The 18,320-nt window shown below is 47.2% G+C and overlaps 2 protein-coding genes across 15 annotated transcripts; one reads left to right on the top strand and one right to left on the bottom strand.

Annotated features, from left to right (window-relative positions):
* Positions 1-2,702: 2,702 nt before the first annotated feature.
* On the top strand, positions 2,703-18,099 carry HNRNPH1 (heterogeneous nuclear ribonucleoprotein H1). Of its 13 annotated transcripts, none has more exons than XM_071443309.1 (16): positions 2,703-2,723; positions 3,288-3,399; positions 9,278-9,337; positions 10,101-10,238; positions 11,091-11,246; positions 11,447-11,590; positions 13,104-13,242; positions 14,242-14,420; positions 14,655-14,726; positions 14,805-14,938; positions 15,106-15,241; positions 15,411-15,494; positions 15,605-15,655; positions 15,987-16,070; positions 16,656-16,748; positions 17,320-18,099. In XM_071443309.1, the coding sequence occupies exons 2-16, from the start codon at positions 3,351-3,353 to the stop codon at positions 17,442-17,444; spliced, it is 1,644 nt and encodes a 547-aa protein (XP_071299410.1). In that variant the 5' UTR covers positions 2,703-2,723; positions 3,288-3,350; the 3' UTR covers positions 17,445-18,099. The 13 variants fall into 13 exon arrangements, with proteins under 13 accessions (XP_071299410.1, XP_071299423.1, XP_071299412.1 ...); XM_071443322.1 differs by lacking the exon at positions 2,703-2,723 and adding an exon at positions 16,488-16,550 and having other exon boundaries at positions 3,294-3,399; XM_071443311.1 differs by lacking the exon at positions 2,703-2,723 and having other exon boundaries at positions 3,294-3,399; positions 14,826-14,938.
* Positions 3,971-9,228, bottom strand: LOC139597710 (deoxycytidine kinase 2). 2 transcript variants are annotated; one of them, XM_071443324.1, is made up of 7 exons: positions 8,399-9,228; positions 7,676-7,791; positions 7,069-7,262; positions 6,706-6,853; positions 6,361-6,476; positions 4,911-5,010; positions 3,971-4,267 (listed from the first exon to the last, which is right to left on the bottom strand). In XM_071443324.1, the coding sequence occupies exons 1-7, from the start codon at positions 8,496-8,498 to the stop codon at positions 4,229-4,231; spliced, it is 813 nt and encodes a 270-aa protein (XP_071299425.1). In that variant the 5' UTR covers positions 8,499-9,228; the 3' UTR covers positions 3,971-4,228. The 2 variants fall into 2 exon arrangements, with proteins under 2 accessions (XP_071299425.1, XP_071299424.1); XM_071443323.1 differs by lacking the exon at positions 8,399-9,228 and having other exon boundaries at positions 7,676-8,268.
* Positions 18,100-18,320: the final 221 nt, after the last annotated feature.

Here is an 18,320-nt window from a genome sequence, read left to right as displayed (position 1 = left end):
CAACACACATAGCTGAGACATGAAAAATGGACTCTGTGATGGCAGCAGCAGAAGAAATGGGTAACAGCTAAGGAGGAAAGGGAAGGCACATTCAGTGATGATGGACTGAGTTCTCTCATCTCTTCAGAGCAGGTATTTAAGTTCTGATCAATTCTCCCTGTAATCAGCAAATGCTGATCCGTGAAAGAATTGCTGGCAATTATTTTTTTGCATTGCAACAATATCTCCAAAATCTACTCAGAAATGAGCATCTGCTTTACTCTCAGACACACAAAGTGTCTCCATATGCTTGGATGACTATGGAGCCGTCAAACCAGAGCTGCATATTTTCTTCATTATTTTCCGCCCTGGAAAGAAGTGCAAGCAAGATAACAAAGAGAGACTGGTATAAAACAGAAAATTCTTGAGCAGGTAGCAGGTTTCAAGAGCTTTACTTCAGTCCAGCTTAACACTTCACATGTGTACTCAGCTTTATGTATCTCTCTGCAGGCTGGACTGGGGCTCCTCTCCATCAAGCTGTAGGGAATTTGGGATGTTGCACAGGGGCTGTGACTATCTGGCAGATTTCTACTCTGGAGGCCACCTTGATGCCTCAGGTTTTAGCTTTTATATTTTTCAGATTCTGTGCAACTTTAGTGTGTAGTTCTGAGCTTCATATTAGGGGATGGTAAGCTCTCTTTGCAGAGTAGGGAGACAAAACAATTCCTTCTCTAGCTGGGGACCAAGGACAAATGATCCAAATCTCAGGCCCAAGACCACAAACAACAGTGCACTGAAGAGAGAAAAACAAGAAGGGTGGGACTTCATAAGATAAAGATATAATTGGATAATTAATTCCAATATGCTAATGGATCAGAACTTATAAAAGTGTGAGAGCCCGTGACTGGTCATCCATTTTGTGACCAATTTGGGTGGGCTCTTGTACTGCCCAAGGTGTATCCATTGAGGCCTTCTAATAAACACCTACTTTATTCTTTAACTCTGTCTAGTCTCTGTTCTAGGTCAGCCTTTACAAGGCATCAGCCTCTTTACCCATTTCCTACCTGATGCACTACAACACCCAACAGGCTGAGCTCAGCTTAGATTACAGCCCTCACTGCCCCAGCTGACTCGAATGGGGCAAAACCTTCTGGGAATGCAAATGGGAAAATGAGAGCAGCTCCTCTCCCCTGCTGTCTGGGCAGCAGGTGTGTCTTTCCCCATCACAGGAATGAAACAGTGAACTTCTGAAGTAGAACAAAGCTCTTTCAGGAAAAAACATGTACCCAGAGCTGCAGCGTGAGCTGTGACAGACATACTGGGGTTCAGCTGGGTCTGTTGGAGGGGAAAGGTGCAGGTGTCAGGCTCACAGCATAAAACAAAAGCCAGGTAAACATGATGCCTGAGTCCTAGAAGAAATCATGGAAGGAAAAAACTACCAATGTTTTCAGGAAGATTTTTATCTCCTGTCTCCCTCTGTGCTAGTGCTCACACACCATGAGACCACCCTCATGTACAAAAGCACTTAGCCAGCCAGGGCCTCTGAGGAAAAGGCCTGCTCTGTTAGCAGCAATTCCATTTGAATTGTTAATTATTTCTGTCTTTCAAACCAGCATATACATTGGCTAATCAAAACTCTTCTGATAACTATTTATGTCTTTGCTTGCCCCTGCTGCTCACAGTCACATTCTTCCCCTGGAAATGGCTGTACCAAACTCACTGTGGGTTATGTCAAAGGCAGGCTGAGTTTTTTGCCTAAGATTAGTAGCAGATACATATTTACAGAAAGAAGTCATATGATCTTTCTTCTAACACTGGAAGAATATGTAGAACTTCTTGTCAATGTGAACACAGGATGATTTTAATTTCCTAAGAGACCGCTAAAGATAGGTCTTACATCAGAATCCTGTTTAACTAAATAAACATAAGATCAAGAAAATATTAGGCAAATCAGGCTTCATTTCTCACTGTAAATTAGATAGCAAGAGAACAGCCATTACAGCTCTCTTTAAAGCTATTTAATCACGTGGATCATGATGCATAAACAACAGAAAACCCATTTTCTGTTCTTTTTCAAATGCAGTAATGAGGACTAAAAATACCAACCAGGACTAATAAAATGACACATAGTAAACGTACCTCAGTGTATGAACATTATACACACTATAAAAAGCCAAAAAATTATCATTATCTCACTGCTAGAAACGCAAAGGCCTCAACGGGGATTAGCAAAGGGATTTGCTTTACACTAACACTCGGCCAGAAACAAAGCTTGGAGTCGGTGCCACACCTCCACAGTCCTAAGGTCACCTCTTATCTGTTCAATCCCACAGCAACGCTCCCTTGCAGCTATTTTAACCTGAAGCTGCTTCACTCGCGATTTGTTGTGGAGACGGTGGGTCTGGTCGGGAGAGCGCGGTCTGAGGGGACAGAAGGCACGTGAGAATTCCTAGCGCCCACTCGGGGACAGCAGGGGCAGCTCCGGCCCAGGAACCTCCTGCGCCAAACCCGAACAGCCCCAGCAGTGCCTGAGCGAGGCTGCTCAGCCCGGGCTGCCACACGGCGGCCCTCGAAAGTGCGGGGGAACCCTCAAGGCCTCCCTGGCCAGGCCCGCGCAGGCCCGGCCGTGCCCGGCCCCCGCCGCGGCGGGAGGCGGAGCCGAGCCCTGCTGACACCGGCGGCGGGCGGTGCTGCAGTGCGCGGAGCCGCCGATCGCTGCCGGAGCCCCGCGGCTGCAGCTCGCCGTGAGCGGGGGTGCCGGGGGCACGGGGACGAGTAGGGGCGCCGAGGCGGGTGTGGGGGGGGAGGGACAAGGCCGCCGCCATGTTCTAAAACCGGGGAGAGGAACGGGCGGGGGCGGGACTCGAACCGTAGCCGAGGCCGGCGGCAGAGACTCGAACGTGGGTCCCTGGGGACTCGAACCCGCGTCTCCCGGCGGGCGCGGGGGGCATAGGGGCTCGCGGGACCCCCGGGGCGGTCGCGCGCTCCCCCCTCCATTATCCTCTCCCCCCCCCACCGCGCGCGCGGGGGGCCGGACGTGACTGGCTGCGTTCAATTTGTCACGCGGCCATTGGCTGGCGGGGGCGGGCGGCGCGTGACGTAAGCGCGCGGCGCTGCGCGGCCGGCGGCCATTTATAGGCGCGGAACGGGCGCTGCGCAGACGGAGTGAGCGGGCGGTACCGGGAATACCGGCGGCTGTATCGCGGCCCATCCCCGCGGGAGCGCCGAGAAACCCTCCGTGGAGCCCCGATCCACCTTTTCCGAGCACCCCTTCGGCCGCCGCTAAGCTTTTGTTTCTGTTCGCGCAGCGCCTGAGCGCCCCCGCCCAGCTTTGTTCTTCTTGCGGCCCCTGCGGGGAAGGCGCGGCCAAGATGGACCCTTGTCACACCGAGGAGACCGAGGGCGAGATCCCCGGCTTGGGTAAGGCCCAGCGACGGCGGGCGGGGAGGGGGTGGTGGGAGGGAACGGGGGGATGGGGGAAAGGGCGATCGGGCCCTCGTGGTGCCGCCAGCCTGGGCCCAGTGCCGCGGAGGCCTCACGATGGCGCTGGGGGAGGGAGGGAGGGAGGGGGGCGGCGGGGACGGGCCCGGCCGCGTGCGCCGCTCAACCCCCCCCGGCCGCGTGCGTCGTGCCGGGCGGGGCCGCGGGGGCTCTCCGGGGTCGCTGTCCCGCCTCCACCGCCGCTGCCGCGCCCGCGGGTCCCTCCCCGTGCTGGGGGGGCGGGCGTGAGATCGCCAACGAGATAAGCGTAAATTACAGTTTATTACAGGTCTAACGTCCAGCCTTAAGTAGCGTAAATCCGGTGGAAACGGCCACTCAGTAAAGCAGAAGTTGAAAGTAAAGGTTTCTGGACGCCATAACAGTCTCGTCTTAAAATGGTGAACCCGTGCCAGTTATTGCAAAACAGCCCTGCTCAGCGCCTGCTATCTGTTTACTGGGTGTCGGCCTCTCGCTGAGCTCCCCCGTGGGGACAGACACTCGAGAGGCAATATGACTTTAAAATCTTTATTAAACAGCAGAGAATATACAGGAAACAAATCACTATCAAAATACCCCTTATTTGTTCTTTTTAGCTATACAAAAAGGTCTAGCAAAAAATACTGCTCAGACAAGGATAAAAATAAACCCCAAATCATGTTATTACATTTCAGGCTTGCTTTAAAATCAGCTATACAGGTCATGCATTTGTTTTAAGTAAATTTTTAAACACACGGACTGTTGAGTGGACTTTGTGGACTTGTTATCCGAATTAATTTTCATCTTCTAAAGAAGTCAGAAATGACTTGACCTATAAAAAAAAAAGCATATGTATTATTTGAGACATTAAAAGTACCAGGCTTTTCCCTTTACTTGGGAAGAAATTGTCTGTTACTATGTTTTTCCAGTGATGTTTTGCCCCTGTATTTAATTCATGAACTGAAATGCGTGTAGCCTTTCAGAGGGGCAAGGTAGATGGCATTTCTGAGTGTCTGCTTAAAATTAAGCTATTAATTGCTGGTTTCCATGCGGATATAATGACAAATACCTCCACAATTCATCATTGGGCTCCCCTTCCCAGTTTATTTAGAGCTATTAAATTGAGGGAATAAGTCTTGTCTTAAAGGAGTCATTCTTCAGTAATCTCAAACTGATGACCCAGAACAAGATGAAGGAAATGGTTTATAGGGTTTCCTAGGAGAACACTTCCTCATGCTTTTAAGTATTAGGTGGAGTTTTTTTCCCCGTGAACTAGCCAAACAACACCACCAGAATTTCTTTCGGCATTTCCCAAGTCTTGCCTTTCGTAGGAATTGGTAAACACCATTTTGGCTCTTTATTCCCACCTTGTCTCCTCAGATGGTTGTTTACTCTCCCTCCCTACTGTTTAATGTCACTGCGTGCATATTAACTGCAGAAGAGCAGATACAAACCCCCCAGTACTTCATACTTACTTTATCAATCAGGTACTCTTGTTTAATTTTATCATTCTTAAAATCTTCATTAACATCCAAAACTAGAATAGGAATCTCCTTTATGTTCTCAAAATCAACTCTGTTAAATGGAAGAACATAGTTTGAGTAAAATTACACAACATACTGTGCATTCAAGACCCCTGCTCTTGATTACCACGTGCATCTGAAATGTTAAAGCTGATGCTCATAACTTAAATATAAAGCCCATGCCAAGTTTGTCCTTAATTGCTCTTAATATATTTCACTCTTAGTATCTATCTATATAGTAATGTACAAGTAGGGGGGGTGGGAAATTGTTTTTAACCTTAATTTCCTTTCTCTTATTCTTGTAATGGAATCAGTGACCAGGAACTGATTTTGTAATTGTAAGATGGAGTATTTTTTTTTCAAAATCTCCCTTGCCCTGTGTCTCCCCCACTTAATCCACTTAGCAAGATGCAATTTTAAAGCTTCCGTTCATAAGGATGACCTCTTTAACAGGTTATAAGACCAGTATTTATAAGGTCTTAGACATAAGCAAAACCATTTTGGCTTCAGTTTAGGAAGAGATGGGAGCAGTAGTTAGTCTGAGTGTGGAAGGCATTTCTAAAACGCAGTACATGTGCTGAACAACATTCTAACTTGTGCTTCCACACTTCAGTTCCTATTCCAGACACAGGAAGTGCTTCCTTACTGAGTTTCGAATGAGTACACAATGTAAACATTCCCAAAATTGCACACTGTGCACTGCCTACTCTCTCCTAAGCATTTGGGTCATCCTATGTGAAACTTCAGCAAGCAGATCAAACTGATAATGTACTTTTCCTGGAATTGTCATGCTTCCCCTTCAGTAGAATATTTTGGACTCCTCTAGGGAAAAATCTAGAGTCTGTTTTCATGTTCAGAGATTCTTTAGATGGGAAAGCCAGTAAGAGTCAATAAGGAGCTTAAGGGAAGGTGTACCGAGATCACTCAGCTGCTGATTAGGTTTCTTGTGTGTAACAGGTCTGCCAAAAGCCTTTCTGATTATTGTTTAAATTTAAGTTAGGATTGATATTTAAGCTTTGTTGAAATGCAGTCCTGCTAGTTTAAAGGTATTTGGGGCCTTGTTTGCCCCTTACATTGAAATAGAAACTGCATGGTGAGAAATGTATGTGATTGGCCCCTGACCACCATTTTAAGTGTCTTATTCCGGAGTCCTTCCGATTAGCAAAATCCATATCCTTGCCTGAGTTACAACTGTAAAGCTTTCTAGTTGAAGCTAATGCTTAACAAAGGTTTCAAATTAGATGGAGTTCCATCCCTTGAACCCTGAAGTGGGTATAAATTTGAGTGTATCCAACTGCCTGAGTCAAACTAGACTTGCAGTAAACTCGATAGAACTAAAGCTTTAAGGTAGGAAAAAGCCTTGCCTGCAAGTTAAAACTTGCTACAAAAAGTGGGTTCCTACCTCATAGTCCTTTCATGAAGCCAGGTTTCATGTTTATAGTGGAGGTTTTCCAAATACTCAAGCTCAATTCCTTGCTCCTCTTTTCTTCCCCTCATCTGTAGCCTTTCCATGCATTTCTGGGGAAAAAAAAATAAACCTGGTCATTAATCATGTGTTGTAGGTTAAATCAGCCAAATGGATCAAGTGGCCCTTAATTTGGAAGGACTAATGCTAGACATTAGTGAACATTACTTTTAAATGGTTGGCTGAACATAAACGAGTTAAATCTAGGATAACTTTTGTACCCTCTTAAGCCTCTGGAAAATGAAACTGGAACTGAGAAACCTCCATTTTTAGTGAGCATACCTGAGGTGTGGTTCTGAGATAGATCATGCCGTCCAGTTCTATATCTGATTGAAACTGATTCAAAAGCCATGTGTGCCAGTCCTGATAAATAGACCACTCTGTTTCATTAATACTTCCAGACTCGAACAGGTTAGAAGCAAACACGTATCTGCAATGAAAGACATCAGTCTCATGCCAGGAATGACAAAAAAAGTGAACTATCAAAACACTAATCATCAGAACAGAATGATGGTATTGAAAAAAATGCCTTAATCAAGCCTGCTCCCTTGCAGGTATTAGTTTAAATATCAAGTGTTTCCTCAGCTCCATGTCTTTAAAAGACCTGGAAATTGTTAGTGTGAGTTCTTGCCATGCTGTAATTACCTGTCACTGTACACAGATCTTTCAAAAAATTGCACTGGATGTTCTGCTTCGTACAGCTTGGCTGAGAGAGGTTTTAATTGTGCTTTTACTCGGCTCAAGCAGGCATAAGTCTGAAATGTGTAAGCCCATCTTGTGGGTTTGTCATAGAGCATTTGAAGTAAGTTTCCTCCGCTCTTCTGAGATGTTGAAAGTTCCTAAAAGGCAAGAGAAAAAGTTAATATGAACATACTGCTTTTCTCAATCCAGAATTCTGATATGTTTAAGAATTCATGGCTTTCTTTTTGTTGCTAAGAAAATGTTTAGGCATAGGACCTAAGAGACTCTTCCTCCTCAGGTGATGGTGGTGTTTTTTTTTTTTTTTTGATGACAGCTTCTTTGAGCAGTTTGTTTGAGTTCCAGATTTTAGTGATTCCCGTGGAGTAGGGGATGTGATTTGGAATATACATTGAGTAGTATCTTGCCTTTACAATTTGAGTGCCTGACCAACTGTGGTATGATAGTGGGGATGACTCTGGCTGCTGCAGACTAAGTATAGCTGGATTTTGGCATAACTCCCTGGCTGTGGAGCTCCCTGCAGTTTCTTCCGGCCCAAATCCAGCGCACCTACCTTATACTCATCCTCGGCTGTCTGGATGTTGCACCACTTAGCGATGGGCTCAGGGATGACCTCCCACTCATCGCTGTGTTTCTCCAGCAGCCTGACAAACGTTGACTTCCCCGCAGCTGCGGAAGATGAGAGCAGTTTACAAAGGGCTGGGGGTTGATAGCTCCGGTGCTGCTGACGGACAGGGGGCAGTTTGGGGGTTGTTAGCGTCTGTTGGGGCGCGGGGCCGGCCGGCTGCGCCGTGGAGCAAACTGCGCTAATCTTTCTCGCCAGAGGGGCCGCGCCCGGCCGGGCGGGTGATAAGGGCGGCCGAGGAGCAGCCGACATTTTAGAGCTGCCGTGGCGGGCGGAGCTTAGCCGGGAGAGCGAGGGAGCGGCCGCGCAGGCGCCGGGACTTGGCGCGGGCGGGAGCGAACGAGCGCTGCTGCCCCGGGTGGGCCGGGGGCGGCACCGGGGGTTTGTGCTCCCCAGCCCGCCCTGCGCCCCTGTGTCACTGACGGGCACCCTGCTCGGGGAGCTCCCCACCCGCCCCAGCCTCCCTCCGGGTTCACGTCCCGGTGCGACTCCTCCCGCAGAGCCGGGGGGACAAGCGCCGCTGCCGCCCCTCTCGCTCTGTCTCCCCCGGCATCCCAGCCCCTTGGGGTGCTCCCGGCCTGACACCCCCACCTTCCCCCAGACTCCCCTACCACCCTGAGCCGCCTCCCGCACCCTCTCCGCCGAGCTCACCGATGTTCCCCTCGATGGAAATCTTCCTGAGGCGCTTCTGGAAGCTGGATTCGAGGGAGCCGGCGGGGCTCTGGCAGTGCCGCTTAGCGGGGGTAGACATGGCGGTGCCGAGCGGGAACTCAAGGGGTTCCCGGCTGCTCCAGCGCACTTTAAGCGTCCCGCCAGGCGGGTGGGCGGGATGGCCGCTTCCCGCCAGTCCTCCCCGGGAAGAGGCGGAGGCGCTGCCCCCTCCCCCGCCGCTCCTGCCCAGCTCCCGCCGCCGCGGAGTTACAAAATGGGCGTTCGGCGAGTGAAATGGAGAAGAGAGCTTTGTGCAGGAAGTGACTGTAGCACGGTTCCACTTACTGATCTAATTTGCATTTCTGTAAACGAGTTCGCCATGTTGTTTGATTTACTTACGTAAACTTGAGCATGCACTTAAAAAAAATGTAAAAGCCTCCAGCTATGGGGGTGGGGTGGTTGTTAGTACTCCGGAACATGTAATGAGAGATGAGGCAATGCAGGCTCACAGTCTGTTTTGGTACTGACTGGAGAAGAAACACTTCGTGGATGAATGGCGTTCATCCGCAGACTACTTAGAGCAGCTTCTGGGCTCCAAATACCAATGTCGGGGCTCCAGGAGCCTGCTTAACTCTAGGCATGGGTCCTCTATCACCTGTGCAGACAAGTTGAAACATGAGCTGGTTATCCAAGGGGAAAGGGGATGGAGGATTCTTAGATGAGTTATTCCAATTTCCTCCTTCCTCCTCGGTAATACAAGGTGAAATCTAGCTAGGTCTGGTGTGTTTGGAGGAAATGGGAGGGAATTAACTTTTCCGTTCTTTTATGATAATTGTGACCCATTGTCTCTTCTTTCCCCATCTCCTCCAAACACACCAGGCTTCAGTGACCGAAGCGAGCAGATTGTTTCACGTGGGGTAGCGTCAGCCTTTGAAGCTGGTAAGTGCTAGTTCGCGCACCCGGTGTGCGCAGCCAGAGCGCTCCGCTGTCCGCGCCACGCGGGAGCCGCGGCGGGCCGGGGCGGGGGCGGCAGCGCGCGGGGCACGCGCAGTGCGGCGAGCGGCGCCCAGGGCGCGCGGGGCCGGGGCTTTGTTCGGCGCGGCGGGCGGGCGGCGCGTGCGCACAGGCGGCACGCGGGTCCCGGGGGTGGGGCCGGGCCCCACCGGGGCACATGCGCCCCGCACCCACCCCGGCCACGCCACGGCCGGTCCCGTACTCGGCGGAGGCTCGCGGTGCTCGGTGCCTTCTCGTCACACGGCCCTCCCTGCGAACCGGCCGCGGGCGCTGCGCCATCTCCCGGGGCCGCCGGCCCGCCAGGGCGGCGTGTGGGACCGCGCTCTTTGTGCGGAGGAAGGCCCGGCCCAGCGGAAGCGGGAGCACCCGCCGCCATTTCCTAGCGCGCTCTCGCTACAGGCTCGCCCGCTCGCTGCCGCCTGACCGGGACTAGGCGCTCTCCGGACAGTGGATCAGGCTCGGAGCCCTAGAACCAGCGCGGAGCCCCACCATGTGTGCGTGCGGGGAAGGGGCCGGGCGCGGGCCGGGGGCGGGAGCGGCGCCATGTGTGTGAGGCGGCAGCGGCGGAGGCAGAGGAGGATCAGGGAGGGCCGGGACACAGGCCAGGGGGGCCGCCGGGCGCTCTGAGGGGGTGCGGGTGGCGGCCGTGCTGAGCAGCATCTCAAAGGGCCCGTTCTCGTCTTTCCAGCAACCACAGAAGCAGAGACAGAGCAGAGCCTCACCCCCAATGTGATGCTTAACACAGAGAGCAGCGAGGGATACGTGGTGAAAGTCCGGGGGCTGCCTTGGTCTTGCTCCACCGAGGAGGTGCAGAGGTTCTTCTCCGGTAAGTGGGGCTGTGGGGGAATAAGAGGTTTGGGAGAGGGGTCGGGCTCTGCTGTCAGTTCTGGGTCCGTCCCAGGGACACTGTGGCAATGGGAGTGCTGTAGTGAGCAGTTGCAGGAGGCATTCAGTAGCCAGTGCAGTTTGTAGTGCAACAAGTGCTTCAGCCAGAACCTGGGGTGCAAAGCCATGTTCATGCTAGCAGGAACTCAATACAAAGGGGCTTAGTCTGAGTTGCTGGGATAGCCACAACTACCTATGCTGCTTGAATAACCAGGAGAGAGAACTTTCAATTTTAAAGAAAGTTCAACTTGCAGCAAGAGTTATAAAGCTAAATCAGTTCTTGTATTGTCCCAATAGACTCGTGTCTATTGGGACAATATGAGTGTTCAGTGTGTGTATCCTTCCCTAGATTATTAGCATTCTGCAGTAATAAATAGTAGTGATAAATACATGTTTTCTGTAGCGACTGGACCTTTTAAAACTGCTTCAGGAATTTGATGTATTTGACTTTGTTCTGATTCAGTTTATTACACTTAGACTGATTGTTACTATTCCTTATTTCATGCTAATAAGAGAGTTAAGATCAAAAGCAGGTAGTGTGTTCAACTTGAGGCAGAATAGCTTTGGAAATTTGCAATTATCCTTTATCTGCGGGTTTGACAAGAATGGGAACTTTAGTTAGTGTCTTAGTAATTGGTCATTTTAAAGTTGCATTGCAACAGAAATGCTGCTGGTTCTGTTGTTATTATATAAATGATGCTCAATACGTTTTTGGTTTTAGGCTCTCTGAAACTTCCAAAGTAACACTGTTCCTCTAATTAATATAATGCTGGCCTTTCTGTTTAATTTTCAGATTGCAAAATTCTGAATGGGGCTTTGGGTATCCGTTTCATCTACACCAGGGAGGGCAGACCAAGTGGAGAAGCATTTGCTGAACTTGAGTCAGAGGAGGATGTGAAATTAGCCCTGAAAAAGGACAGAGAAACAATGGGACACAGATACGTTGAAGGTTTGACTCAGTTGGTCTAGTAACTGACTACACTGTGTTTGTGCTTGATGGGTTTTTGGTTAATTGCATTTTTTGTCTCTTTAAAATGCATGTGAAAGGACAAATGGACTTGCATATCATAAGTTGACTAGTTTCAAGGCAAATGACTTTAAAAACTCTTCCTTACTCCAGAATGCATTAATTCTAAGTGCCTTTTACAGTTTTCAAGTCAAACAACGTTGAAATGGATTGGGTTCTGAAGCATACTGGTCCCAACAGCCCTGATACAGCTAATGATGGTTTTGTACGTCTTAGAGGACTCCCATTTGGCTGTAGTAAAGAAGAAATTGTACAGTTTTTTTCAGGTATGTGGGATAAAAGTAGTAGCTATAGCACTATTGGTTTATGCTAGAAGTACCCCAACAAACTAAACAGGCGTGGATTGCCCAGTAGTACATCCAACAGTATTATGATGGGTATTAAAAGTAAATAAAGCAATTTTTCACTAGTTTTCTGGGCATTGAAGAATCCTTCGGAGCACTTCCTAAAATACTTGATAAATTAAATAATTTAGGGAATGCCAAAAAGGTGCTTGAATTTATACTTGGTGGGACATGCTGTTCCAATAAAGGATTATAGAAAAATGTCTTGCTTTCCAAATAAAGCTGAACAGTTCATGTGGGAGGCTCCTTCCACCCCTGGCCTTGGATGATTGGCCCTGGTCAGTGAAGGATGTAGAACACACTCACCACTGGGCTCTGTGTCAGGAGCAGGTTCTCAGCAAAGGGCCCTTGACCTCTTCCCAACATAAAATTAGTATTGAATGAAATGCAGAGAAAACCTGCTGAACTCTACCCAAATACAGATCTACAGATTTGCCCCTTTCTCTTCCTATGGGGATAAAAAGCCCACCAGACCCTTGATGTTGCCTAGCTCAAAGTTTTTATGGATGAAGAGATAATGCCTTGTTTTGACTAATTTTTACTTTTTTTGCAGCTGTTTTATGTTTACAAACTGGAATTAGACTATTAAAATGTCTAAGAATGGAATCTGTTGACTGTTTAGGATTTCATTTGTTAATATTTTCAAAATACTAGATTTCTAAATGTTTTGCTATTACAAGATATGATAAAGCTTGTTGTTTTGCTTTAAAATACAGTAGAAACATTTCCAGTTTTACAATCTCAGAACTTGTTTTTTGTTTTTGTTTTTGTCTTTTTTTTGTTTTCTGAATTGGTGATATGAACAAGAGCAATTTCTAAGCATGTGCATTTTAAACTGTTCTTTTCTTACATGGTGAAGTAATTCAAGCTTTATAAGTTGTTTATGTGCTTAATATACAAAATGTGTCTCTTCTGTTCAGGAACTAATACTTAAAAATTACTTCATGATTTTTTTCTTAATTAAGCACTCTTAAAGATAAAAAATTGCTGAAACTTTATATTTGCATAAGACTAATTATTTACATGACTTCTAGTACAATTACTTGTTCTGTGTAAAGCTGTTTAACTTGCTGTGTTTAAATTTAAGTTCTCTTAAAAAGTTCATCTTAAATACTTTCACAGAATTGCCGAGGTTTGTAATGATGTGTGAAGTTCTTAACTCACCCTGCATTAGATGCCTTCTCTGAGGGGCTGTCCCTGACCCTCAGAGCATTTCTGAGCTCTGCAGGGTGGGTTAAGAACCTGAACTGAATGGTATGTGATCGTGGAGCTCTTGTTGAAGTGCCTTTTTTATTCTGGTGTTCTAGAATCAACATACCATTCTCTTAAAAGTGTTTAAATTCTGGTGTTTTTAAAGCTATAAGAAAAAACTCATGACTGGGCTTGTGATGTTAATATTGCCCCCCTACTGGGGTTATTTGTCCTTGGGTTGAAGGGTTGGAAATCGTGCCAAATGGGATAACATTGCCGGTGGACTTCCAGGGGAGGAGTACGGGGGAGGCCTTCGTGCAGTTTGCTTCACAGGAAATAGCTGAAAAGGCTCTAAAGAAACACAAGGAAAGAATAGGGCACAGGTGGGGATGGATGGTTGGTTGGCTCTGTCACTTTTCTTATGGTAAACAATTAAATCCATATTCTCTCTTCTGAAAGTGTTAACACCCAAATCAAAATTGTAATTGTGGTCTCTAACTTGGTGATGAGTGAAGGTATTGATTGCTACAGTGTGTGGCACAGACTGTTTAGATCTACCCAAAAATACAAGATAAAATTGGGCTAAACTAAAATGTGCTTTGGAAAATTGAGTAATAACAGGCATTCAAAACTATAGCTTGGAAATGACAAAGTTGAGAGACTATGGCTTTAACTTCTCAAATAGCACCAATTCTACCTTTAGCTCTAAAGACATGCACAGTATTCTTACTACCATAAGAAAATGTGATACTTTCTAAACTTGTTTTATAAGTTGAAATGTAACAAATTTACTTACTTGTATTAATCTTCAATGTAATAAGCATAGCTTTCAAGAAATTGTCACAAAGGGTTTTTATTCAATTTTACTTGTGACTATTTATCATTGAAGCATGCACCTTTTGCCTACGCTGAATCACTGAAGCATAGGCTGGGTTCAGTAGTACATGCAGAGCTTTTTGTGGCATCCTGATGGGTTAAACTCTCGGTGGAGATCGGGTTTTTAACCCTCTGTTTCTGTTGCCTTGAGCAACAGTGCTGAGTTGAGTGGACACTGGTCCCTCCTACATTGTTTGACTAACATTTTAAATTGGGGGGAGGTGGGTGGGGAATCAATATTGCTCCCCCACCCTTAAGGCTGGGATACTGCAAAGTATGAGGAGCACATAAACCCTTCAGTAATTTTAATTTCTTGAAAATACACTGATTTAAATGTAATGTAGTGCTAATAATAGAAAGTCATTGCCTACATAACGTAAAGAAACCTGGCTTAAAATTAACTGCCAGTGTCAAGGCTATGACTAAATGGCTTGTTGTAATGTGAAGTTGTGAGGTGTTTGTGGAAGGAATCAAAGACTGACTTGTCCCTGTGCAAACGCTCGTAGGTACATTGAGATCTTCAAGAGTAGCCGAGCAGAGGTGCGCACTCACTACGACCCTCCCCGCAAGCTGCTGGCCATGCAGAGACCTGGTCCGTACGACAGGCCCGGCCTGACGCGCGGATACAACAGTCTGGGTAGAGGAAGTAGCTTGGAGAGAATGAGGCGTGGAGCCTACGGAGGAGGTAAGTGCCCGGGGGCCCAGGGAGCTGCTCCTTTGAAAAGCAGCAACTCTTGGACCTGGTAGTGTCTCCCCAGCTGTGTATGTGTCCTTGGCCTTAATTCTTGTAGAAGAAATGAAATGTTGTAGTAGTTGTTGTTTGCAGTGTGTACTGTGTATTTGGATCTTTCTGTAGTCGAAATGAAAGTTTATTTGAAACTTTGTGTAGTTGAAATGAACATGTCCAATCTGTTTCTAGGTTATGGAGGTTATGATGACTACAATGGGTATAATGATGGCTATGGGTTTGGTTCTGATAGATTTGGAAGAGGTAAGGATCTCTAATAGGAACAGTAACTGAACTTACGACATGTCCCAAAAGAAACTAAAATACATCTGAAAGACCTAGAATGGACTCTTTTCTCCGCAGGGATGTCGGACCACAGGTACGGCGACGGATCGTCCACCTTCCAGAGCACGACCGGCCACTGCGTCCACATGCGAGGTCTGCCCTACAGAGCCACGGAGAACGACATCTACAACGTGAGTGCCGCACGCTGCTCCCCAGTGCATGGCTTTGGGTCCCAGGGTCCTTGTGGGGACATACCAGCTGCCCTGCAGCTGCAGTGTTCCTCTGGAGAAAATGGCTTGCTGTAAACCCAAACTGTTGCATTGGTGCGTTTTAATCTGTGTGACTGTTCCGTGTGTAGTTCTTCTCACCTCTGAACCCTGTAAGAGTACACATTGAAATCGGACCAGATGGCAGAGTAACCGGAGAGGCAGACGTTGAATTTGCTACTCACGAGGATGCAGTGGCTGCTATGTCCAAAGACAAAGCAAACATGCGTAAGTTTGACTGCTCAGGAGAGGTGGCTTTGGGGAGCCGCCAGCACTGCAGTGTAGTGCATCTGCTGCAACTGGAATGCCAAAGATTTCACTGCAGCTTCACTTGCAGTGAGACAAGCTGCATGGGTTTGGTGTGATATGCTCTCACGGGAGAACTTTCTTCTTGCAGAACACAGATATGTAGAGCTGTTCCTGAATTCTACAGCAGGAGGAACTGGTGGTGCCTATGGCAGTCAGATGATGGGAGCAATGGGTATGTAACTGTCTCACTGCACTTGGAAGCTGGCTCGTTTTGTACAGCTCATGCTTTATTGTGTGCCTGGCATCAAAACTGAAATTCAACATTCTGTCTTAATCACACAGTCAAGGAGTCGGAAGGGGTAGTCCAAGATTGGAACACTAGCACATTGCCAGGTATATAATCCTTTTGGGAATACATTTGAGCTTTAATGGGTTGAATAAACTTGTGGTGCTGAGTGTGGTGTGCCTGGTGGGATGAGTGGCTTCTTTGGGAGTGTGGTAGTGCAAAATCAGGGAGATACCTGTCCTTTTTATTCTCCTTCCCCTTCCCTATTGGGGCATACCAGAACATGGTTCGGTGATGGAGGATGTATCTGTGGCATGTGACCTGCCATTCAAGCTGAGTCTTGGTGGTGAGAGAGAGATACTTGGAATTGGGAAAAATTGTCTGAATTGCACTGGCAAACCCGAAAATTGTTAAAAAATCTAAAATGTGTGTTTGCAGCACAAGTCTTAAATTCCTGTTGCTGTTATGCCTCTAAGACAGATACCCTCCTGACACCCAGCTGGGCTGGTTACGCAGATGAAGGTGGGGTTGGTTTCTGGGGGGCTCCTTTCTCTTGTGGGCGGGGGGTGTGGATGCACTGTTGCTTTTATAGTATTTGTTTACAAAATGTTTATAGTTGTAATGCTGATACTTAAACTGCAGAAAGGAGTGTTAGGCAAGTGATGAGGTGAAGAGCAGTTGTTTGTTTAAACAGAGGTATCTGTGTCTGAGCCACAGCACTGCTCTGATGTGATGCACAATCAGTCTGGGGCAGGAATAAGTGTCAGGACCGTGTACACATGAGTGACTCCAGTTAATGAGCTTCTGTGCTTCTGGAGGTCCCTTAAAGCCAAGCTTAAGTTTTTTGGGGTTTATTACAGTGCAGATTGATCCTGTTTAGTATAGTCCACAGAAATTGTAAAAGTAACTTCTAAAGTTCTTGTTGCTGCTTGATTGCAGGGATGTCTTTAGAAACCCCATCACTTTCCTTGAGCATGTTAAACTTCCCTTGGTGTGAGCAAGGTAGTGCCAGAGTGCAGGGGCTGTTGGTTGGGTGAGGGTTGGGTTTGTTGATGATGAGCAGATCTTGACCGGCAAGTTCTTAATGTTTTTGCCCTTAACTTAAAGGGAGCCAATCCAGTTATGGTGCTCCAGGCAACCAGCAGCTGAGTGGGGGCTATGGAGGAGGATATGGAGGTCAAAGCAGCATGAGTGGCTATGGTAAGAGCATTTCTTTGCTGGTTTCCATTGGGCCAGGTGCAGCTGGCTTAACATGCCCTTCACTGGTGTTAAAGGGTTGTGGTATAACCTGGGCAGCACAGGCTCTGAAAGTTAAAGGTGTGGCTACTGTGAATTTTGGGGAATGGGGGGGATCGATTCAAAGCTGCAATGGGGAGCTGAGGGGGGGAAATGTGGAAAACTATTCTGGAAGGGGCAGGAAATGCCAGTCTCAGACTTGCATTGCTCTGATCACTTTTCTTAACCCAAAAGCTGGAGACCAGCTTTGTTTAAACACAGTACAAATGGGGGAGGGGGTCATGGGAGGCTGGGTCCTCCCTATTCCCCCAGAGCAGTGGTAAAGCTCTGGCTTGGGAAGGGGGTGATGCAGAGCTCGTGCTGTCGTTGAACATCCGGTAACTGGCTTTGGGTACGGAGCTGTAAACTGACACTTTGCAGCGTTGGGCACGGTAGACGGTATTTACGAGGTGGCCCAGCAAGGACAGGCGTTGGGGCAAGGATGCTTCGAGTCGGCCTGAGGCAGCTGTGAACCTGCTGTCGGTTTCCCCCTCAGACCCCGGGAGCCAGGGCGCCATGAACAGCAGCTACTACAGCAGTGGGAACCGCGCATCCATGGGAGTGAACGGCATGGGCGGCATGTCCAACATGTCCAACATGAGTGGTGGCTGGGGAATGTAACCAATCGCTGACTTTTGGTCACATCTTTTTTAAAAAACAAAAAAACAAAAAACTAAGTTTAACAGTTTTGCAATACGAGCTTGTGATTTATGCTTTACTGTAAGTGAATTCAGGATTGTTTTAAAACCTTTCAGGTTCAGTATTTTTGAACATACAGAAATGAACATTCATCTAGGATGTAATAACCAAGTAAAGACTATAACTGTTAAACAATTTGGAGCGTTTCTCAAGTTAGTTTTGTTGTAGGAGTGTATTTAAGCAGTAAGCGTATTTAGGTTAAAGCTGTTTGAATTATGTTAAATGTTGCTCTTATACCATATTACATCCAACACTGTTTTGAATACATGTTGAAAGAGACATGCTTTTTTGTAAAGAACCAATATAGGAGCTGTGTCTGAAAATCAAAGTGAACATTTGGCATGTTAGTTCTAGTTTATTTCTTTTAATATCCTGTAAGGCATGTTAAAGCTTTTTTTTTTTAAGTTAATGGGGGAAACATGTTGAGACGCAATACGGCTACTTTAGGATTTTGGTCTTGGTGTTCGTATAAAATTCTGAGGCCTTGATTTAATCTTTCATTGTATTGTGATTTCCTTTTTAGGTGTATTGCGCTAAGTGAAACTTGTTAAATAAATCTTCCTTTTAAAAACTGGAACTCACTCCTTCTTGACCTCCAGCTTCTTGTAACCACACTTGCACCCATGTCCTCTGACTGTTGTACCCTTGCCCTGCAGCTGCCACACAGTGACTCAATGACCCATAGAGTGTAACAGTGACAAGTGGGGGGGAGCAAAGACAACCCCCCCTGCTGCTGGGGGTGCCCAGTGGGTGTTGGTTCAAAGCACTGCTGCATGGCTGTGCCCTGAGCAGGGGCCT

The sequence above is a fragment of the Agelaius tricolor genome, unplaced genomic scaffold, assembly GCF_023055355.1.
Source record: "Agelaius tricolor isolate 1412-34295 unplaced genomic scaffold, bAgeTri1.0.p SCAF_18, whole genome shotgun sequence".
In the NCBI taxonomy this organism is placed as follows: domain Eukaryota; kingdom Metazoa; phylum Chordata; class Aves; order Passeriformes; family Icteridae; genus Agelaius; species Agelaius tricolor.
This window is presented reverse-complemented; position numbering and strand designations above follow the sequence as displayed.